Source organism: Vombatus ursinus, unplaced genomic scaffold (assembly GCF_900497805.2).
Source record: "Vombatus ursinus unplaced genomic scaffold, bare-nosed wombat genome assembly UNPS02009770.1, whole genome shotgun sequence".
In the NCBI taxonomy this organism is placed as follows: domain Eukaryota; kingdom Metazoa; phylum Chordata; class Mammalia; order Diprotodontia; family Vombatidae; genus Vombatus; species Vombatus ursinus.
This window is the reverse complement of record NW_020949548.1, coordinates 17,306,227-17,330,508: the sequence shown is the minus strand read 5'-3', so window position 1 is coordinate 17,330,508 and position 24,282 is coordinate 17,306,227. Positions and strand designations below refer to the sequence as shown.

The window sequence follows — 24,282 nt, the reverse complement described above, 5'->3', positions numbered from 1 at the left end:
CACAGTAAAGAAAAATCCCATGAGCGAGGAGAGTTTAGAATAATAGAACTTGATTTTGTGTATTATCGCGGCACCATTTGCGCTGCTTCAGTTAGGGTTGTGTCAGCACTTCCATTATAAACCCCTGTTTTCAGGGGGTTAGAGCTAGGGAGATATTTTTTTAATACAAATTAAAAAAAACAATTCATTGGATGGATTCTAAGTTATAATAGTGTGGAAATAAAACAAAATATAATCAAATAGAAATTGACCACTTCTACTTTTTTTTTGGGGGGGGTGATTTTTTCCTCACACATTAATAAAATTTCAATATCACACAGCTCAAGTCAAGAATACTGGACACTTGGGTGAAAAAAATTTTAATGCAAAAAACACTGATCTAAGCATTTCTTAAAAAGCATTGCACTTGACTTTTTAAAAAGCTAAACTGTGGGAGTGTTGGATTTATGTGGCTGTTAAGGGGAGCTGTGGTGGCAGAGTGGTTATAGTACTGTCATTAAGAACAGTCACATGTGTCTTGCCAGCTTTGAGAATATAGTTTTCAGAGGACCAAGACAGGAGTCTTATAAGAGAGTCATTAAAACAAACAAACAAACAAACAAAGAATTAGTGACTGGGTACCCAGTAAAAACGAAGCTCTTAGTTGTGTGAAATCACAGTATTTCAGTAAATAAGAAGTAAGTTACAAATTTAAACCACAGATTCAAGAAGATTTCCATTTTGATTAAAAAACAAAAAAGAAACCAATAATCCTAACAAATAGAAAATGTCCTCAATCTATTCATTCTTAAGAAATGAAGTTAACTTCATCTCCTATTTCAAAATAATTTTTGATAGCTAAGCTGGGTTAAATGCAAGAAACTAGAGAGAGGAAAATGAATAGCCAAGGATAGATAGAGTTGGATTTTCGAAGGGCCCTCTGTGGAATAGTGAAAAGAGTGTGGGGTTTGGAGTCAGAAGGCCGGGGTTCAAGTCCCAAAATAGAATTGATTATCTGTAGAACTATGGGCATACTCACTTTTACTTCTCTAAGCCTTGCTTTCCTCATCTGTAAAATGGGAGTAACAATATTTTTGATACCTACCTCATAGCATTGTTGGCAGAGAAGAATCTTCATTGCTTTAGATATGTAACTGATGATTCTTTTTTACCCTAAAACTTGGATCTGGCATCAGTGTATCTACAGTTGTAGAAATTGGTAGAAAACCAGGATTCTAATCTGTCACATGAAAGACAACTGTTATGCTCTAAGTAGGTGGGAGTTTTCTGAATGGTCATTGGAGGAATCACCAAAAGCCTGTTTATGAAGTCGAGGTGAAGCCTTTCCCGACTAATTATATTCAGCGTGTAATTTCTAAACTTCACTCTGAATTTTGATTTTCAATTAACACTCCCAATTTGAAGATAATTTTCTATTTAATGTAATTGCAGGAAATAATTTATTGGCTGATTAAGACCGAGGGCCCAGCCTTCCTTAAGAAAACACTCCTTAACAAACCAGCCTTGAAACCCAACTCATGGTGTTGGCCAAATTTAGACTATTTTCACAGCTGCATGGTTGTGTTTAATGAAGATGGTGTACTATTGTTCCTTGGTGCAACTTATAGATGGAATTATTCTTAAGAGACTGTTTTCATTTCTGATTGATTTATCCCAGAGAAATAACCAAAGCCGTAGCCATTGGAAGGAGCCAGTTCAATTTGCAATAAGATGATGTCTGTCTGTCAGAGAGGTGAAACCACTGGGAGTACGTTGTATTGTGCCTTTCAATTATAGTAAACATTTTTTTCAAAATGTCTCTAAAATGGCAGCCCATTTGTTCTTTTGTTTTAATATGAATATTTACATTCATCCCTACATGAGAGCATCTCTTTTCATCCAATGTATGGAAACTTCTCTCTTGTTTGTAGCAATATCCTAAGAAACTTAGGTCACAGTTCTTTTAAAGTGACCAACCTTGCCTCAGTGATAGCTAGAGGATCAAAGGAAGAAAGATCCAGATGGGCTCATGGACTTGGTCGCATTTTTAGGGGCACTTCACCTATTGGTTGGTTTCGGCCAAACTGGGCACATCTGTCTTCTTTCGCTTCTCAGACTGATGACTCTTGTGCAGACATTTCCTACCTGTCTCCTCCAGGGAGACACAGATACAGATTCCTTTGAGCCACTTCCCTGTTGCTTTCTAGGTCCCAATTTTAATAGGGATTTTTGTTCTTATTTGTAGGATGGTTATTATAAACAGGTACTCACATTTTAATATGCTTCACAGTACTTTCAGGGCTTGTACTACTTTTATTTAGAACTATGCATAATTAGATTAGCTGATCCTATATTAATTTTTTTCACTGTAGGATACTAAATCTGAGCCCCCTCATTAATTGTGAGAAATTTAGCATTAGCTGTTAAATCCTATGTGAAACATGGGCTGCTACATAAAAACTACTGTTTAAATTGGAATTAACTTAATTATTTTTCTTTGCACTTGATATTTCCTTCACTGCAATATTCATGAAAGCATGTGACAGATTTGTAAATTTAACTGTTAATCTCAGATTTCTAGACCCTTTAATCAGTATTTATTTGTCTGTAGAAACAGTACTAGCAAGTTAATGATTTGCTAATTTGAAAAATGCTCATGTGGTTTCCTATGTTAACTGATTTGTGCATTTTTTAAAAAATGGTATGAAATCAATTAATGTTAAAGAGCAATTAAGGTGGGGGATCTTCTTTTCGTTACATAGCAGTTTTAGTACTAAAGATGTCACAAACTTAAAGCAGTTCCAAAAATTAGGGAAAAGTATATTCCTGTTGTCATGCCTCTTAAGTTACGTGGTTACCTATTTACTTTTATCTATGAAATTAGGAAAATATTTTTCTCAATAATAAAGTGTTATTGCATTAAAAAAAATTCAGTCGAAGAATTGTAGTTCTATTACTGTCTGAAAGGACAGGACAGAGACATTGTATCTTCTCATAAACTTGACTCCTCAAATGGTATCACATAAGAGTTGTCAATATATTTATATTTGGATATATGTATAAATGAATATTCAGTCATTTGTTTGGAGAACAGATTTAAAAAATATTATTCACAGCAGTCATTTCACTATTCTCATTTCACTGGATTCTTGAAAATGCTTTGTATCTTGTATGTACTATCTAATATAAAATGGAAATATAATTATTTCAGGCACTCAACTCAAATGGTACAAAATTGCCTTAAGACTAATCACACATTATCAGCCAATCAATCAATATGCCACTTAAACTTTTATAGCAGTTGACATGTAAATATCTTGGAAATCTTTGGAAAAGAATCAGATTGGCTTCAAAAAGCATTAAGCATAGAACTCATTAATAGAAGGCACAAACTAAATCAGAACTCAAGAATCTGATTTGCTTAGGACTTCCATAGTAAATTATTTACTTCCCTGGCTAAATTTCCTAAGGGCCCTGCATAGACTTCCTTTCTTTGTGATTATAATTTGGTTCTTACAAAGGCTATTGGAGGAATTTAGGCCTTTGGATTCTTCAAATCATGCTCACAGCTGACTAATTTGGACACTGGGGAAAGATGGGTACAAACTCCAGAGCTGTTCCTTAAAAACCCATTTGTGGATAGATTGGGGCTCAGAGAGAATATAAAGTATAGGAAGAATTTTGATGAAAACTCAGTAGCTATCCAAGGAAAGGATGGATATTTTGTAGTTACTTATCTGGATAGATGGTGCATCCTTCCCCTCCCCTGCCAGTAGAATGTTCATATTATATAGTACAATGGATTTAGATCTGGAAAGGACCTTGGAGGTTAATTAATCCAATGCTAGCATTTTGCAGATGAGGAAACTGAGGCCCAGAAAGGTTAAATAACTTGCCCAAGGTCAGAAAGTGGGAGAAGCTATAAGCTCTTACAGGGGCATGGAGTATTTCATTTTTTTTTTTTGTCACTTCAATACCTCCCACATCAGTGCTTAGCAAGGAGTCTGTGCTTAAGTGCTTGTTGCTTTGATTTGAATGGAGACAGTAAGACAAGCTTGAATTCCCTTTTCTCCTGAGTTCATGCCCATCTTACAATTGGGAGAAATGACTTAGAAATATACAGTTGGTCCATCAATTAATCAATATGTTTTTATTAAGTACCTACTTTGTGCCAGTTACTATGCTAGTTACTGGGATTACAAGTTGGCCCCTTCTAAAAATATTTTTAAATGCCTAAAATAAAATACGTAAGATGACAAAAAAACCCAATTATATTGAAATAAAGTTGTAATAATTTTTTCCCACTTAAGTTTACAGATCTCCCCCACCCCCCACTTCTATCCATGGGCCCACTGGGGGTCTGTAGAACCCAGGTCAGTAACTGCTGGTTTAGAACTTGTGCAAGTTTTATTCCTGTGATTCCAGCAGTCCATGCTGATCTGTGCCACCTTCTTCCTTCTGCAGAAGAATGTCTTCCAAGCAAGCCGCCTCTCCATTTGCCTGTGCAGCTGATGGAGAGGAAGCGATGACCCAAGATTTGTCCTCTCGGGAAAAGGAAGAGGGCAGTGACCAGCACGTGACCTCCCACCTGCCTCTTCACCCTATCATGCACAACAAACCTCACTCTGAGGAGCTACCAACTCTTGTCACCACCATTCAACAAGATGCTGACTGGGACAGTGTCATCTCAGCCCAGCACAGAATGGTAAGTCTGTGACCAGGACGCTTGACCTCATGTCAGCTATGACCCAGGAGTCTTTTAAGGAAAAGTGACAAATGCTGGCCATTTTATACAGCTCCTAGCACAACCTCATGCACATAGTTATTACAACACTGATAAGTGGTGAGGACCAGACAATGTTTGACAGGAGGATGGTTTGATATTTAACTGATGTGCAGGGCCAGGTTGACCTGTCAACAGCTTTTCACCAGTTCTGAAGGGCATGCTCATCTCCCTCCACGAGCAGGGGTGAGGTAGACTCAGGAAGATCACAGTATAAGTAATGGTCTGATGAAGTGTGGCTATGGATTCATGTTGTGTAATCTTGTTAAGTAATCATATGTATGGGAATGAGGTCATATGGAGAATAGATCTTTAGTGAGGAGATGGAGGTATTTATCATACTCTTCCATGGTCATGTTTGATTTATAATGAAGCATTTCTAGCTCATGTACCTGTGTATTAATTTAAAAGAGACACAGAAAGCTCCTGAGTATTATTCCATCAGGCTGGAGGAGTTTTGCCGGAGGCAGAAGCAACTGCAGATTCATGCCATATATCAGTGGGACTTTCTGAGGTTGAACACCATCTCCAAGTATCGAAAGAGACCCTATTAATTAATATGAGAACATATTCATGACTGAATTTAAATCTAAAATGTTCCCTTTTAAAATATTTGGAACTGACTGACATTTCAGTATACTTCATTAGGTTAGAAATTGTGGTCCCTGTTCTGCATTTTTGGCCTTCTGTTTATTTTTTAAGAAATGGGAATACAGACTTTTGCATCTCAAGAAATTTAGAAAACCTTGGCGTCCTACCAACACCATAAGAATAACTTGCTTTTTTGTTTGCGGCTTTAACGTTTACAAAACGCTTTTCTGATGGCAAACCTGAAGAGGAAGACGCTGCAAGTATAATTATCTTCTCTTCTTAGTCCGGGAAGCTGAGGTCCTGGGAGACAAACCGATTTCTTCATGAGGACAGTACTGGTTATTTTCTGAGGGAGGATTATAGTCCAGTCCCAGTCTCCCAAGGCCAAAGTCATCCTTCACTCTGTCCACTGGGTAACACTGCCTCTCACTAGGCCTTTTACATTTCTACTTTTGTGCGGTGCCTCTAGAGGCAAATGAAATTATTCTATTCGATAATAACAGCACCCACATTCGATAGCTTTGGGACCCACATGGCTCACATTTTTACGTATTTTTACAGACACAAGTTAGCTGCTGACACACCCAGGGTTATGGTGAAATCAGCCAGGAGTAGGGCTAGTGATATGTTCATTTCACAGATTGGGGAATGGACTTTTTCTGGGCAAGCTGAAGTCTTAAAATGAAAAGGAACATCTCAATAGATATCCCCAAGTCAACCAAATGAGGCTCAACTTCAGAACACACTTCACTGGGGAGTATGTCTGCAACCATTTAACATTGTTGTTTATTAGGCAAACTTTCTTTCTCCGTGGTCAGGCATGTATCATTGGGAAACAGAGGATGTATATTTCTGCATAGGTTGGGCAGTTAGTTGGAAGATACATCATAGTGGATTGACCATCAGCAGCATACTCAGCCTCTTGGAGTATCAGTTTCTTTATCTGTAAAATGGACATAATAATATCTATGTGATGTAACGTAAAAGTTCTAGAAAAATGTTATTACCTTTGTTAAGGGTGGGGTTAGGACCCACATTCAGGTTCTCCTGACCAAGGCTCAGGCACAAGCTTTCTTAGTCATTGTGTTCTGTTGAAAATTGGATGCCTGGATCACCACATACCCCAAAAGCAAGAGAGAAAAGGCAAGGCTTTAGCCACTGCTGTTCTCTTCCCTTTACCCTTAGGAGAATGTCTACAGCATTGGACTCAATTGACTTCTGGGTGTCACTTGCATATCCAATTGAAGGGAGATCATTTCAAAACACTCCAACTTCTATTGATTTCTTACCTATAGTAGTTTCAAGGCTCTTTCAACTTCCTCTGCCTTGAGAGCAAATGAATTATGAAATCACTGAGGTTGATCCCAGTCCTAAATGTGGTTTACACATATTAATAAGCTGTAGACTCTGGAAGTTTACCTCAAATTGCTTTGAGAACATGTAGTGATGAGAGATACAACTACCACACCAGGGCCCCTTTCTCCCTTAGGGTCCACATTGCTTTAGGTCAGTGGCAACTGCATCCCACTGGAAGGGAGACTGGGAGGAGAGGAGGAGAGTAAGGGAGGGAGCCGGAAAGGGAAACAGAAGAATGGTAGCCTGGAGAGCCTAAAAGGGACTTTAGACATCATAAGTCCAATGCTCTCACTTTATAGGTGATGTAACAAAGACCCAGAGAAGTGATTTGTCCAAAGTCATTCAGGTAGTATGAGGCAGCCAGCTGGAATGATGGATAGAGTTCTAGGCCTGGACTCAGGAAATTTTGAATTCAAATGCAGCCTCAGACACTTACTAGCTGTGCGACTGAAGGCAAGTCACTTAACCTTTGTCTGCCTCAGTTTTCTCATCTGTAAAATGGGGATAATAATAGCACCCATCTCATAAGGTTGTTGTGAATATTGGATAATATAAAAATTTTAAAGTGCTTTGAAAACTTTAAAGAGCCATAGAAATACTAGTTGCTAATTCTTAGAAGAGCAAAGGTTTGCCTCAGGCCATCTCACTCTAAATCCACAGCTCTTTCCCCTTCATCATGAAAAAAAAAAGGGAAGGAAGAAAGAAAAAGAGAAAGGAAGAGAGTCTTACAACTAGCAGAGGGCCATGGAGCCAGTGGGTATTGAATAATCAATGAATAATAAATGATAATGTTAAATGGTTTCAGACATGCTCCCCAGTGGAGTGTGTTTTGAATTTGAGCCTCGTTTGGTTGACTTCTCATGAATCCTTTTTTCAAGATGGCAGGATAGTATGGCCATTAGTTTTGTTGTCAAGAAGTCAAGTGTTGAAAGAAAAACAAATTTTACAAAAGTCCTGAGCAGGAAGTTTCTCTACTAGCAGATTGAGATGGGAGAAAGACAAAGTTATACTTCTTTAGTGAGAATTTGACTATTTCTATTAGTCAAAAATGTGCTGCCACAACTCCAATAGAGTTGTATCGTGGAGTATGTTGTTTTTGCTTTGGCAGGGGGTGGTCCCTGTTCTGGTCATTCATCTTCAGACTTTAGAAATTCAGACTGTTTTGTGATTTGAAATTTTAAAAAAAAATACGTGAAATCAGTTATTTCCAAAATTTTTATCAAATAAAATTTATAGTAATATAGACTACTTTAAAGCTATAAGTACATTATACATCATCATCAAAAAAAGCATATTGGCTAGAAATGTTTTCAAACTTTCCCTCCCTTTTGATATCAAGCATTGCTTTCCACTGGGGCCTTTGTGAATTCTGAATGTCTGGAAGCCAAAATATTTTGTCTTAACTCCCACTCTATAGTATTTCCCAGCTGTGTACTTATATGGTGTAATAAAAGGATTTAACAAATGGGAAATAGCAGCTGCATTTGGAGATTCCCTTTGTGCTCCCGTTTCATTTGATAGATGCAGCAATGTGTAACCAGTGCAACGTCAGACCTGCAGTAACTTAAAATTGCAGGAATCAGATCACCAGTCTGCTTGACTTTACTGTAGAGAGAAGAAAAAACAAGTTTCAGAGAGTGGTCAAAAAGCTGCAGATAGGCTATTTTGTAGGGAGGGTGAGGTTAGAGCCAAGTAAAATTTTGGGTAGACATTTAATCCAATTCTGCTTAAAAATTGATGTGAAGTGTAAAGGTGGGATAGGATGGTGAAATGAAACTCACAGTTCCTTTCTATAGCAGTTCATCCTCTTAACCCTGGGGTTAGCTCATGTGAAATAATGGCATGGAGGGACGAGCACTTCTTTTTTTAAAAGACAGACAGCTTTGGTAATGCTATTTTTATTAGTGTTGTATGCCTTATGTGATCCCCTGTGCTCATGGGCAGTCAGAAGAGCAGGTGTCAGTACTCTCTTATCTTCTATATTCAGGAAGAATTTTGCTTTTCAGAAATACAGACCACGGAATGAATATCTCTCTCTCTCTCTCTCTCTCTCTCTCATCTTTTTCCTTTCCTTTTCTCTTTCTTATTCTCTCCTCCCTCCCTCCCTTCCTCCCTCCCTCCCTCCCTTCTTTCCTTCCTTCCTTCTTTCTTTCCTTCCTATTACAAGGGAGATCTGGTATTTACCTAGAAAGATAGTGTGACATCACAAAAGGAACTCTGAGTTCAAAACCAGGGTATACTCATTAAGATATATATATATATATGTATATGTATATGTATATGTATATTTTATGTAAGTCGCTTTAGCTCTCTTACCTTCAGTGTCCTTCTCTGTGAAATGGGATCACACTGCAGGAAACCTAAGATTTCTTCTAGCTCTAAATCCTATAAGCCATATAGCCTTACCTGTTGGAAATGAAAGAGGCCTACAGCAACAACAACAGCAATAATGATAATAATGATAATAAAGTTTGCTTCCTAAAGGATAGCTCGCAAAGTTGAGGTAGCACAGAGTTCAGAACAAAACAAAACAACATTGCTGTTCTTTCCCCACCTTTCCCTTCATAGCTTCCACTATTATAACAAAGAACTCTATTTATTAGAATAATAGCTAGCATTCATATACACTTTAGGGTCTACAAAGCAATTTACACATGATCTCATTAGATCCTGGCAACGACTCTGTGAAGTAGATGCTAGTATAATCTTCCATTTTACAGGTGAGGCAACTGAGGCTGAGAGAAGTTACCTGTGGTTAGTTACATAGTTAGGATGAGTCTGAGGTAAGATCGGAACTCAGGGCTTTTTTGATGCCAAGTCTAACATGCTCTCAGTCTGCTCGTCAACACACATTTATTAAGTACCTACTATAAGCTGTTCCCTATGCTTAAGCACTAGAGATATAAATAAAGGCAAAAGACCCTGCCTGCCCTTGAGGAGCTCACAATCTAATGGGGAAGACAACACGTAAACAACTAGTTATAAACAACCTACATATAGGAAAAATGAACATAATCAATAGAGGGAAGGCTCTAAAACTAAGAGTATAGCCAGTAGGTATTCTAGCGGCATTACCAAACTGGATTTGTTTTATGAAAAACAAATGCCTCATTCTGTACCTGTGGTCTATCACCCAGAGGAAAGTCTTAAACAAGCAGAAAATAAATGTTTTATTAATATTTGTTGAATTGAATTGATGAAGCAAACCTGAAGTTCATGTCAGCAGAGAAACAGGGAGACAAATACCAACTTTGCCCCCAGTTTTTGGCTTTTGCCCCCAATTATCTACCTATCAGAGCCCTGAACTTTTACTTTTCTGCCTGAACTTGCTGTGGGAATTAATTTGGTGCCCTTATGTGTTGGAGAAGTTTTGAAAGTATGGCCTTGTCCTCTCTGTATCAATCTCCTCTCTGAATTTGGCCACGTTCTCATCCTGGTCTTCCCCCGACCTCCATCAGCCTGTCCAACTCTAGGAAGTCTTGCCACGCAAAGTGTTCATTGACAAGCTTCTTAGGCAGCAATATCCACTGAATTTTTGCTATGAGCGAACCTTTATACTTAGATGCCCTTGATCCAAAGGAAAAAGAAAATGCAACTTTTGGGGCACATTAAAATTTTTTTTTCTTTTTTCAACATGTACTTTTATAAGATTCTTAGTTCCAAATTTTACCTGCCTCTCTTCCTCCCCTACCCAAGACTGCAAGCAATCTGATATAGGTTATACATGCACAATCGTATTAAACATAGAAAATGCAACTTTTATCAGACATGCCCTTGTGATCTATTTGGAGAGACAGAAACACTCTGAGAACACCTGAATAATGCTTATTCAGATCAGTAATGTCTGCTAGTGCAAATAGGTGTCCTCTCCAGTGAGAACATAGCAAACGGTGAGTGGCAAAGATGGCAATGAGGTCAGGCAGGGTCTGTTGTGGACAGTCTCCTGGGGGTTTTCAAAGTGAAAAGGGAAGAGGATCAGTAGAGAGGAGGAGAAAACAGAGCTACATGCAAAGCGGCTGCTGCAGGGAATGGCTAGAAATGAAGCAAGGGAGAAGGGAAGAGGCAACTATTAGAATCTATTGAAGGTTAAGCCAAGAAGTTCTGATGAAGTAGACATCAGAGGGGATCATTGTCATTTCTTGATCAGAAGAATGACTTGATCAATAAAGGTGTTTTAGGAAGATTAGTCTAGCAGTCATTGAGTGAAGGATGTTGCACAGAGAAGGGCAGGGTTAAAATTAAGAACTTTATTGGAATAATTCAGGCATAAAGTCTCAAGGGCCTGAAATAATATAGAGGTTGGAGAAATGAAAAGAAAGGGGTAGATTTGTGAGACAAAACAAAAAGACTCAATGGGACTTCTTGTGTGGGAATAGGAGAGAAGGGGAAAAAACAGAGTTGGAAATAACTCCAAGGTTGTTAGTGGGTGACGGCAGTGTCATTTACTTGCACGGGGAAGTTGAGAAGGGATGACAAATCTCTCTCTCTCTCTCTCTCTCTGTCTCTCCCTCTCTCTCTCTCTCTCTTTGGGAGAGGGGACTAGAGATGGATGGAATGAAGATGATGAGTTTTCCTTTAAACATGTTGAGTTTCAGTTACTGGAAGACCATTTAAAGGGACATATGGGTCAGAAGAGAGTATCATAGCCATGGTACCCAGAGCATCTATATCAGTGAGTATTGGTGGGACATAGTAAAATGTGCTTTAAAGCCTTGGTGCTGATGTTTGTGAACCAAGGTAAGAGATTCAATTAAATTAATCTGCTCCTCTAAATGGCCATTGTATTTCCAGCCTGGATGAGTTAGGGAGACCAAGTCTCAAAAAAAAAATCAAATTCATTTTAACAGGCATTAATTAAGCACCTATGTGCAGCACCAGTGCATTCCCCCATGTAGAACCCCTGGACAAACCCAAAGAAACATTCTCTGCCTTCAAGAAGCTTATGTTCATGTGTATGTGTGTGTGTGTGTGTGTGTGTGTGATATAACTTGTATCCATACAAAGACTCAAAGGCACCCAATTCTGCCTTTATTTGGTTTACAATGACATCATCAGTTACATCAGTATTAATCCCAATTTAATCAATGAGTTTCATCACTGCTTTACCTTCCCCCAACCTGAGAGTTTCTCAGCTCCAGCATCAAAATGATCAGATTGCTATGACTAAATTTTGGCTTCTCTTAGTCTAAAAGCATTTTCGCATTGTAAATAAATGGTTCCAGTAATGCCCTTTTGTTGCAATAGAGAGCAAGCAAAAGCAGGAGTGTTGACATACCTAATTAATTAAGAACTGTCAGGAACAATGCTTCTCTGCTTGCAAACAGCATCTACTCTCTGCCCCTCCTACTCAGTCCAGTCAAGTTGCTAATCAACTCCAAACTGTTTCATACAGTTCACTTGACAGAGTCCTAAAAAGCCCGGAGTGGATTCTGGACTGTTTCCTGGAAGGGACTCCTGTCACTCCATGATAACACAGTCCAAGGATTTTCAGTAGGGATGAAATCTTTTTTAGCCAGGCCTTACTTTGTGGCAGTCTTTAAATTAAAGATTTTTAATCTGGTTACCCTCTTTAAGAGTTTAAAAGCTGACCTGTTGCCAGTTGTTAGCAAGGTTAGTTATTTCCTTAGTACCCAAGTACAGTTGCTTGCTTTACCTTTTCTGGGGATTGTACCTGTGGCTTGAAGGGGAACATATCAGATTGCTGAATTCCCACTAGGCTGGGGCACATGGAGAGAGGGCCTGTCATGGTCCACAGCTGAGTCCTTGAGCCATCCAAAGTTCATTTGAATCTTGACCCAGGTTTATCTTTCAAGATACCTGATTGGTCCTTTGTGGCATTGGAGGGAATCCAGAGACCAGGTGAGTTTCAGACATGCAAAGAGTTTAGCTATTACATTTCCTCTCTGAAGAGTTTGTCTCCAAGCAGATGGGGAAGGTCCAAAGGGAAGCTGGTGCTGACTTGGCCCAAAGTTAGGGTTAGGGGTGGAAATAAGGGGGGAGTGTTTGTCTATCTGAAGTGTGGCAGCCATTCCCCTGAAGAAGACAAAGGGAGTTGCTTTTTATTTCAGAAAGCCCCGAGATTTACACACACACACACACACACACACACACACACACACACAGAGTCCACCCTCCCACCCCTGCCTAAAGCTTTAAATTGTTACTAGCACATGGCAGTATGGCAGTCTCTGTTTTGAATCTTGGTTAGCAATTGAGGTGACAAAAATTTATTTACATTTGAAATCAATGTAAAAAGCATTTTTGTTTGCATGACAACCAGCAAGATAGTGTATTTGTGTAGATAACTAAATAGCCAATTAAAGTTGTTTAGTGCTCATATATTAATCTCTTGTATTTTCACATGGCTAACTTGTGGCTGTTCTAAAAAGACTCCCTAAATCTGTACAGTGTTTTAAATTTAAAAAAAAAATCCAAATGCACATTATTTTAATAGAGCTGGTAGACACAGGAGGGCCCTTCCCCTCACCCCCACCCCCACCCCAACCTCAGGTACCCTTTCTTACCACAAATGTTTCTGTCACTTTACCATTAATTTTACTTTAACAGGCCACTTTTATTGATTTACTTAGTAATTTATTTTATTTATTTTGGGGGGGGGCAGAGCTAAGTGTCTCAGTGGTTAGAGCACTGGGCTTGGAATCAATGAGGAAGACCCCTTGTCCTGAGTTCACATGTGGCCTCAGATGCTTATGGGCTGTATGACTGGGCAAGCCACTTAACCAATCTGTTTGCCTCAGTTTTCTCATCTGTAAAATGAGCTAGAGAAGGAAATGGCAAGCCACTCCAGTTATCGTTGTTACGAAGAGTTGGACATGACTGAAATGACACAACAAGAAGATTTATCTTTTACTCTCCTTGTTTGTTTTTATTTAATTTTTTTTTATTCTGAACTTCACCAACAACAAAATGAGCACCTTCATATTCCTAGTGGAACAGAAATAGAGGATTGCACGTGAAACTGTAACTCTCTGGTACATAGCTTGCTTTTCTTTTTAAGTATATAGTAAATTCTACCTGTAGCTTTCACAGCTGTCCTAACAGGTCAGTTTTCACAAAGGTACTTGGGGAAAAGTTTTCTTCTCCCTCCTCCTTCTCCTCCTCCTCCTCCTTTCTGGGATATTGGCAATGTTGCCTTCCAAAGTAGAAAGAACGTGCTCTCAGATAGTTTGGCTTTTTGTTTTTTCTTCTTGGGCAAAGAGGAATCAGGTATGCATGCTGATTAACACACTCCAGTCATTAACATGTGATTATGTGGGCTGCATTATTGAGCACCTGCCAAAAGATAAAATCCAGCACTTTGCTAGATCTGGGCAAGGACTTTTTGCATTTCTTTTGTACTTTGACAGCTCAAGGAAAATCAGACCCTAGTATCTTTGTTCAGCGTAATAAAATTGTGTACACAAAATGTCTTCAAGGAGACAGGGGAGATGAGATGCCAGGTTTGTTTTTATTTTAATCGTCTAGGCTGTATATGATCCAGTGATTGGGGCTAGCAGAGCACTGAATGTAATGTGAATCTCTTAATGTACTATATTACTGACATTCGCTTACAGCCTACAACATTCCTGCATGTTTATAAGGATTATCTATGCTGGGATTCAGCCAATATTCTTCTCATTTGCTCTGGTTTTATGTGATACCTTTATGTCTCATAAATGTCTTGTTTCTCTTTCATTTTTCCCAGTACTGCTGATATACTCTGTTTGCAGAACACATGAGCAGTGCTGGCTTTGCTGACCTCTGCTTTTGCCCACTGTCCTTCTGCAGTCAGGGCTACAAGGCTAAAGTGTAGCTTGTGATATATGGGGTCTCCAGCACTTTTAAGAAGGGTCACTTCTTGCTAATTATTTAGAAATGTATAGTTGCATATGATTCATTGAATTGTAAACTTTTTATAGTTAGAAAGGACCTTTGACACCACCCAGTCCAACCTCCTTGTTTTGCAGAGGAAGCTTAGAGAGCTGAGAAAAGGACTTTTCTAAGGTCATACAGTCTGTGGCATAGCCAGAATCGGATTCCAGGTTTCCTGAGTACTATGTAATTTCCACTTCATAGTGCTGGCTCCCCACTATGTATACTATAATAATCACATCAGGGCTTGATGGGATCCTCTGGGCCCACTAAAACTAAATCATGCCCAGTCCACTCAAGCTTTGTTTCTTATGACTAGTGCAATCCACCCAAAAAAATAAAAGCTCTTTTTGAAAAAGTATGCTCATAAATCCAAACAACCTTCTGTTTACTCCATTAAAAAAAAATCTTAAGCCCCAAACCATTTTATGGTTAGAGCTGAATGTTACCTCTGTACTAGGGTCTGAGGGGTTTCTGATGAATATATGCATTCTCTACTTATCATTTCCTCCAGACAAATAAAGTAACAAAAGATAGTTTCCTATAATGTAGCAATGTGGTTTGCCAGGCATCTCAGCAACATTTTGGTGAGGGAGTGTTATATGGTCTTTGAAGACTAACAGTGATACACAGTCTTACACTTTTCACTGTAGGAGGTCTATAGAAGGTGTGAAATACTATCGTTTTTTATCAAATGGTTTGTATAGGCTATTCAAGAAATAGATTCAAGTCTGTAGCAGTTGGCTGTAGTACAGGGGTCCTTAGCCTCCTTTATGTCATGGATTTTCCCCCTTTGGCTGAGTCTGGTGAAGCCTTTGGACCTTTCTCAGAGTAACTTTTTAAATGCATAAAATAAAATATGTGGGATTACAAAGGAAACCAATTATATTAAACTATAATCTGTTGACAGGAAGATTGTGAGATCGCATGTGATCCAGCAGCAAGTGAAATAACTCCAGTAATTTAAAAGTAGTGAGGAATCTAAATGATACTTTGAGATGTCTGAAACAATTATAATATGAAAATATCTGTAATATCTGTTGGTGACAAAGTCACAAGTAATGTTAATACTGCTGTGGTTTGTTTGTTGTCTGCATTCCAAATTAGAGGAAATGCTAAACTTTCATTAGAGGTTAGTGAAAATAAAGATGTATTTATTTTTCCTACCCTGGTTCACAGACCTTCTGTATGTGGATCCCAGGTGAAGATCCTCTGAAAAGGGTTGCATTGGGAATTAGGAGTTTGGAATTCAAATTTAGAGTTAGAGAACCTGACTTTGAGTAACAGTTCTACAGCTTACTACCTGTGTGACCTGGCGTGTCACTTAATTTTCATCAGCCTTCATTTTTATCATCTGTAAAAATGAAAGGTTGGATTAGATGATCCCTAAGGTCCTTTCTCGATTTAAACCCAGTGAACTACATGTGCTCTAGTTACTGAAGGCTCCTTCTAGCCCTAACAATCTGTGTTCTTATGTTCTAAGGTTCCTTCTAGTTATTTGGGGGTCAGATCGGGAGCAGAGAGCAGCAGTGAATGGGGGAAGAAGGCAGCATGTTGCTTTGAGGCAGAATCTGAGACTATTTGCCACCTTAAAATCCCTTTCCATTTTTGGCGTGAAAGGGTCTGTTTGTAATAAAGGTAACTTTAACATAATGAACCTTCCATCATTCACTCAGAGTCCCAGATGATCAGGTTGAAAGGGCCCTCTCTGATTATTGAGTCAAGCCACCTGCATCAAGCAGGAGAGACCCTCCTCTGTTCCTTCCATGAACATATCTAATCTTGCTTGAACGACTCTAATGAATGTGCCTTAATTACCTTGATATGCAAATTATCCCACTGTTTGATTGTCTTCAGCCTGCAAAAGTTTTTTCCTGCTTTCCAAGATAAATGTAACCTTTTTAAAGAAGAAAAAACTTCAGTCTATTATTCCTTGTGTTAACACAGCTTTAAAGAGGAAGGGGGAGGGGAGACAGTTATTCTTTAGTGTATTATCCTTGTTAGTATTATTTTGGTATTACCACATTCCCATGACCCCAATAGCTTTTTTTTTTCTTCTAAAGGCAATACAAATTGAGTTCCATTAATATCCCCGGGTAAGTCATATTCTAAACTCCAAAGTATATATTAGAAACCTTTGCTAATAAACTTTTACAATCAGGTAGAAATGAGAAATGAACATTTATGTGTTTCATTTGTCCCTGTTTCATTAGTACTCTGGAAAATGGGAACTCTTATTTAATAAAGTGATTGCAAATGATTCTGTAAACATTTGCTTTCATCACAGGATAACTCAAATCTGGTTCTAAGCACCAGCATGCTTTCAGGACCTGAATAAACCTTTCCTTAATTCATAGCTTTCTCAAGGATGAGTCCTATTTGAGTAGAGACAGAATGCCTTAGAGAGAGTTTCATTTACCTTGAGGAAGAAAGATCAGCTATTACGTTTTTATGACAATCCTTTGCACCTATGACTTTTTTTGGTTAGTTCTAGGTAAAACTGTTACTTATTTCTTCCTGATTACTGGGATAGCTGGGATAAGCAGATGTGAACTGTGAGTGAATTGGGTTATTGCTCTTAAATTCTGTGCTAAAACATAGCCCACAACTGTATTCTCTCTCTCTGTCTGTCTCTGTGTCTCTCATATTTGCCTGCCTGTCTGCCTGTCTGTCTGCCTGCCTGCCTGCTTACCTATCTATCGTCTTTATATCCTGATACGTCTTTTCTCTAAGCCTTTCCTAGTATAAGCTTGTGCCTTTATCTTTTACCATGCTCTGATCTTGTCTTATTTCACTGTCATTGATTTGTCTTTCCTAAATTTTTGTGCTGTAAAGTTTAGGATTAGATATTTCCCAAAATAGTTTAGGTAATTTTCCTTGGGGAATAATGTTCATGAGGCCAGAGGTGGCTCTGTCCTGCCAGGCATTTAAAAGTCTACTAGCCATAAGTCTCTAGGCTTGCCAACATTTTGTGTTGCCTTTTGATATGGCTGCACAGTTAACTCACCACGCATTGGAGGCAAGGAAAGGATGGCAAACTTAGGTACTCTTCCCCCCCCCCCCATTCTATTTTCCTGCCCAGTTTTCTTTCTTTTCTATTTTTAAGCAATCTGGCCTTTTTTGCTAGCAAACTCACAAAAGGAATCATTTGCTGTTTCTTTGAACTGGGATTCATGTGGGCTTAGATCAGAGCAATAAGAAATGTAATATAAAATTTACTGGAAAAAGAGTTTCCAATTAAACCCATCATTGTCATTAAACCTATTGGAAGCAGAGCAAAGCCTCTTGCTTACGACCTTCTTGTGCAAGGGTAAAGAGAAACAAGATGCAGGGGGAGAAAGGGAGATTTGTGAATCTGTCTGGGGGGCCTTGAGGACCCAGGGCAAGCAGTCTGCATTCAGAGAGGTGACCTTTCCAGCTGCCCCAGTGCATTATTGAGAAAGAGCTTGACTGTTCATCCAGCTCCTGAATAGCAACACATGACTTTGGCAAATCCACAGTGGGCTCTGGGAGTGTATGTCAAGATTTGAGATGGAAGGGTGTGTCCAGAGTTAAAACACATTAGCTGCCTTGCCTAGGCCCAGTAATTTTTATAACAGAACTGATATATAACTGAAAACTACTCAGGTGGGCAAGAGGAAGAGAGATGGCAAGACTGGACTGTAGGGCAGGAGGAGCCCTCAGAGCAGAAGTCTAAAGTGCTCACTAGGGATTGCTAGGTCAGAAACAGTCTGGAAGGACTTGTGCTCCTACTCCATCCTTCCCCTCATACCTTCAACTGTGAAATTCTATTCTTCTCTCTGGGTTGAAGTGGGCTATCTTGGGTTAGTTGGGATAGATTGTCTACAACTGAACTCCCTGAATATACACCCTAATGAAAGGTTCTGTAGTCTCCTATTCAAGAAACACATCCAGGATGATTGTCTCTAAATTGCCAAAAGACTGTAGAACATTTTTCTCTATGTCATGGACTGTTGGAATCATAGATTCATAGATTTTAAGCCGGAAGGGAACTTAGAGAGATCAACTAGTTCAAGACCCTCATTTTACAGTATACAAGAGGGACTTGTAATGTGGAATAAATATTATAGAAAGACTCCGGGATAAGTTGTGGTCTGTTGTTGTCGTTCCTTCATTTTTAAAGAGGAGCAAGGACATCATGTGTGAATTGGATTTAAGTGAGTTGTTGTGTGACCCTGGGCAAGTCACTTCACCCTGTTTGCCTCAGTTTCCTCATCTGTAAAATGAGCTAGAGGAGGAAATGGCTAGTGTCTTTGCCAAGAAAACCCCAGACGGGATCATGAAGAGTCAGACATCACTGAACGACAACAATATGGTCTGTTGATTTTGACCTGAAGGAGGTCGTAGCTGTAGATAGAGAAACAGAGCATTTATGAAGCACTTATTATGTGCTGGGCACCGTGCATACAATGCCTGTCCTCAAGGAGGGAGAGCCAACACATAAAGGGAGCTGAAAAGAGGGGGTGTTAGTGATGGTGGTGATAGCAGCATGGTGTGGAATTGCCTTGGAAGTGAAGTGGAGGTCTGAATCTGGGCAAAGTAAAGCCGAATCTGGCCTATCAGAGCCCAGGGTGTTCCTGGGAGGGAGTCTAAATTTCCAAATTTGCCCTCTCCCCCCCATACTGGCACCTCCCCCTGCTGAAAGGGCTAGAGAAACTATATGCCTAGACTGCTTTCTCTCCTTATCTTGTATCTTGGCTTTGACTTCCTTCAAGTCCCAGCTAAAATCCCCCTTCTACTAGAACACTTTCCCAACCTCTCAATTCTAATGCCTTCTCTCTGTCGATTATCTCCAATTTATCCCATGTGTAGCTGGTTTGTACCTAATTTTTTGCATGTTGTCTCCTCCATTAGACTGTGAGCTCCTTAAACACTGGGGCTGTCTTTTGCCTTTCTTTGTGTCCTCAGCACTTAGTGCATAGTAAGTGCTTAATACATGCTTATTGCTTATTACTAATTAACTAATGGCCCAAGTAGAAATGCCTTGGTAAGTGCAGGTAACAGCTACATTTACTGTACTTTTTTCCTATTTCCCTTCATCATATGTCAGCTTGGCTGCTATACTACTTTTGATCTCATGATATTTCCTTTCCTTTGTGTCAAAACATTTTTGAAAGTTTTTTTTCAATCTTTCTTTCCTTATAACACCAGGAATCTTGACATTCTAATGTAGTCATGCATACATATCCACCAATTAAGTGAAAACCGGGAACAGTTCTATCCCTGACAGTTCTAGAGAAGAGTGGGCCCTCTGCAGTGATAGCAGATACACTGATCTGACTATGACCTTCTTGATAATAAAGTTAGGAAAACTGGATAAGTGAAGTAATGCTATTTTAGTTGTGAGAAAGATATATATATAGGCCAAGTGTTTTCTATTAGATGCTAGTTTGAATTAGATGTAGAAGAAATCAAACATTTCAGTTTTGCAATTGGAAAACAATACTTTTGCCAGGGAAGAATCTGTTGTCAGTTTGAAGCAAACCCAACATTTTACACTCATGTGGGCCTTTTGCCAATGTAAACCACCTCATGCAAATGTGAACCAGTTACTTCCACTTCTGAGAAAGCAGATTACATATGTGTTAGAGACTTATTTTTCCAGCAGGTTATGAGGTTAAGGAATGCTTGATAGCAGCAAATTCTTGAATGAATGTTGGATCCTAAATTATGCCACCCCCTTCTTCTCTTTCAGTCACTCAACAGTGATATCTATCGTCTCCATTGTCTGAGTTGGGGTTAAAGGCTTTCTTAGGAAGATTTGTGAATGTTCTTGCCTCTAAGGTGTAATGGCGGATGACAACTTTTTGTTTAGTCCTAGAGGGTGGAACTTAGAACTGTGGGTAGAAATTGCAGAAGGGAAATTTTGGCTTAATGAAGGGAAGACATTTCCTGACAGATACAGTGGTTCCAAAATAGAATGCCTTGCCTTGGGCATAGTGAGTTCTTCAAGTGGAGGTCTTCAAGAAAAGGCTTGATGACCGTGTTTTGTGCTTATACTACTGTGTTTTTGTTTGCTTCCACCAAATACTTCTACAAGGTCTTGCTATGGCATAGAGCTGACTCTGGGCTCTCCAAAGTCATTCCAGCAGAGCATAAACTGAAAAAAATTTTGAGTGCAGATTTAGTGATGGACAGACAATTCCAGTTGTCTGAGAACCAGCCAAGTGCAGTAGGGCTCCCTACCAGGAGGTTGGCTACTAAATAAAGAAGTTTTCCTGCCCTGGAAGGCAATCCATTAAACTACCTACTAAGGTGGAGAGAGAAAGAGAAAGAGAGAGGCAGACAGAGAGACAGACAGAGACAGAGAGATATAGAGAGACAAAGACAGAGACAGAGAGAGAGAGAGAGACTGAGACACAGAGACAGACAGAGACAGAGACAAAGACTATGATCTATTTGGGCGGAGGGATTTCACATTAATGAAATCATAGGTCTTTAAGATTCTGAAGGAAATGGTGAATTGGATTGATTTGAAGGAAGCATTTTCTTGACTTCTTACATTTTTTACATACATAAGTTGTATGTAATCAGCTTCACCTGATTTCTGAGGGAAATATTCTGAAACTCTCTTCCCAACTGAATCTGGGCTTCCCTTTGGGCCTGGGATGAGTATGAAATAGGCATGGCCTGAAGATTTTTACTTCCTAAACTTAGCTGTTATTGATAAAAAAACAAACTAACTAAAATCTTCCTGTCAGATTTGGGGAATGGGAGATTGAGTGAGGTGGGAGTGGGGAGGCAGGATTAGACAAGGAGGGAAAACAGACTTAGAATCAAATTCCCTACAACCAGACTCCTTCCTCTGGGCCTCCTGGGCTCTGCCTTTGTGATGGCTACATCCTTAGTCATTTAATATAGTGGCTGTTTTATTATCACCATCATTTCACAAGAGAGTTCAGAAGAAGAGAGAGAATCTCCCTTATGTTCCATCTGATATCACAATGAGCTGCATCCTTTTCCATAGTGAAAATTCTTGCAATTATCTCCATGTTTCATTGCTAAGACACGCTTATTTCATTGCCTTTCTTTGGGGAATTCACAATGGCCAGGTGTGGTGCCTTCCATCACTATGAGGCATCTATCTTGTTATAATTGTTGTGTCAGAGCATCAGAACCAATCAATAAATCAATCGATAAGTATTTTTGACTTGTAATCTCTGCCCCTGGGTCAGGCCGACATTGGTGACTCATTTGAGTTTGGGGATTCTGACGTAAGGCTAAAGCTGATCAGATTTCCACATTAAGTCTGGCACTAATATGGTGAGCACCCAGCAATGGAAGACCATTAGGCTGCCTAAGGAGGCATGGATTGGCCCATATTGGAAAAACAAAGCAAGTTAAAGCTTCTATGCCAATCAGCATTAGGATTGGGCCACTGTATTTCCAGCTTGGGTAAAATAGGGAGATCTACTCTCAAATAAAGAAAAGAAAAGAAAAAAGTTTTTATTAATAGTGTAATGAAAAATTTCCCATCTTTCCACCTGTCATGGCCCTGTATCCAATAACTAATGGATTCTAGGACCTTTGACACAAGTCATTGTCAAAGATGTCACTAAGCCTGTGATACTTGCAGCTATATGGTTCAGTAGATAGAACACTGGACCTGAACTCAGGAAAATCTGAATTCAAATCTAGCCCTCAACACTTACAAGCTGTATGATCTTGGACAAGTCACTTAACCACTGCCTGCCTCAGTTTCCTCATCCATAAAATGCTGATAATAATAGTATTTATTTTTAAGGATGGTTGTAAAGATAGAATGATAGAATGAGATAATATTTGTGAAAAGCTTTGCAAACCTTAAAGCACTATGTAAGTATATTAGTATTGGTAACAAAACACAACTGATGCACACAGCCAGGGATGCACACAAACCAGGGGTGCACACAAACCAGGGGAACACAGCCACCCAGGTAACCAGAACCACATTGCTGTGCCATGAATTGGTCTCACTGGCTCTTTTGCTCTCCCTCCTCCCAATACAATCAGTTATAGTCATTGTATAAGTGTCACTTTAGGGGAAAAAAAACCCAGTAAAGAGGCCTGAGTTCTCTGTACTTTTAACTACTGCATACAGACGGTGAGAAGGAGAGAGAGAAAGGAGGGAGCTGGTGTCCTTATGAGGGCTTTTGGCAGCAGCTCATCTTATGCCCCACAGGTCAACAGCTCTGCCACTCTTCTTATGAGGATGCTTAACAAATAATCTTGACTTTTATCTCTTCATTTTAGTTGAAGTCTCAGGCAATGTTCCCCTTCAAAACTAAAACAAAACAAATGAAAAAATGTTTACTTGTCCATCTTAACAGATAAGATTTCCATTAGCTTTTGTACTTAAAGGTCTGGTGTTCATTATAATCTAGAAGGTGAAAAAGTTAGGGGTAAGAATTGTGCTTCCCCCCACCCTCCCTCTCCTCCTTCACTTAAGGAGCCCTTGAGTAGTTTGGGTAGACTTAAGAAACTTCAGCCACTTTTATTGTGTCAGTTGGTTGTGATGATATCTTGGTCACATTTTGTGACTGGGTCTGGTGGCTTTCCCTTTGGGAGAAACCATGTCTTTTCAGTCAAATGCCCTCTGGTCCCAAGAAGAAAATGATGTGCCCTCCTGGACAAGTTGCATAACCTACTAATGATGCTGGTCAGTGTCACCTAGTGCCAGTCGTTAGCTCTTTGAGTTTGCATTGTCCTTTCTTGTGTAGTCTTTGCAACTTCGGTTGGAAATGACCAGAGAGCCTGTTTTTGGGGTCCTTCAGCAAGTGTGGTCTTCAAGTTCTCACTACCTCAGTTGGGAGTGAGCCCTTTGATCCATTATATTTAGCTCAGTGTTATTTTGATTTACTAACTATAACATGAGAATGCCTTTCCATTTGAAATGGTGTGGGTGGGCATTAACTGATATTGGTCCTGGAGAATAGATTGGAAACCTGTCACATTTATCTCAGCAGAGAGGTTAGGGAAAGAAGGGGGAAGGTGGAGGACCACTGAGGTTGGAGCTTTCAGGCATTATCAGGTGCAATTACAGTAGCAGGGATTTTTGTTTAGGTGCTTTTCTATGTTTAAGGAAGCCCCATTTTAGGTTAGGGGTGATGGGATATATCCAGAAATGACGACAACAGCAGTGGCGATGATGATTATGATGATAGCTAGCATTCACATATCACCTTAAGGTTTGCAAAGAGCTTTATGAATAGATGTAAAGACAAAAGACACCAAATACATTTTAATTTAAAACAGGAATAGGGACTAGACCTGTGATTACATTTATATAGGAACTTCCAAATGAGGAAACCTCTTTTACTAGTGCAGGTTGATACTTCCTTTTCAGCTTCATCTTAAAACAGTTATTTTTTTAAAAAAGCAGTATTTGTTCAAATGATGATTATCAACCTGGGTCAACTTTCAGCTCAGGAATCTATTCTAAGTGAAATTGTCTTTGGGACATCTAGCACTGAATGCTTATGCCTTGCTGGCTGGTTGGTGGTTGTCCTTTGTTCTCGAAGAGGACCCAAATGACATCACCATGCTAGAGTCAAGTTACGGTGTGTCTGACTGTCATTGATCCAACCAAGATGATCTCAGAATGTCCTACCACAGTTCAGGCACAGATAGTCCATGTGAACCTTTAGGGTGGATTCTTTAATGTGTGTGTCTCGCGTTTCTTTTGAGCTACTTCAATTCTG

General features: G+C 39.4%; 1 protein-coding gene across 1 annotated transcript in view; it reads left to right on the top strand.

Annotated features, from left to right (window-relative positions):
• Window positions 1-4,314: 4,314 nt before the first annotated feature.
• SOX6 (SRY-box 6) overlaps window positions 4,315-24,282 on the top strand; it is a 364,739-nt gene continuing 344,771 nt past the window's right edge. Inside the window, exons 1-2 of the mRNA XM_027852618.1 lie at window positions 4,315-4,352; window positions 4,444-4,684. Coding sequence (XP_027708419.1) covers window positions 4,448-4,684 — 237 coding nt within the window. The 5' untranslated portion in view covers window positions 4,315-4,352; window positions 4,444-4,447. The remainder of the gene's footprint in view (window positions 4,353-4,443; window positions 4,685-24,282) is intronic.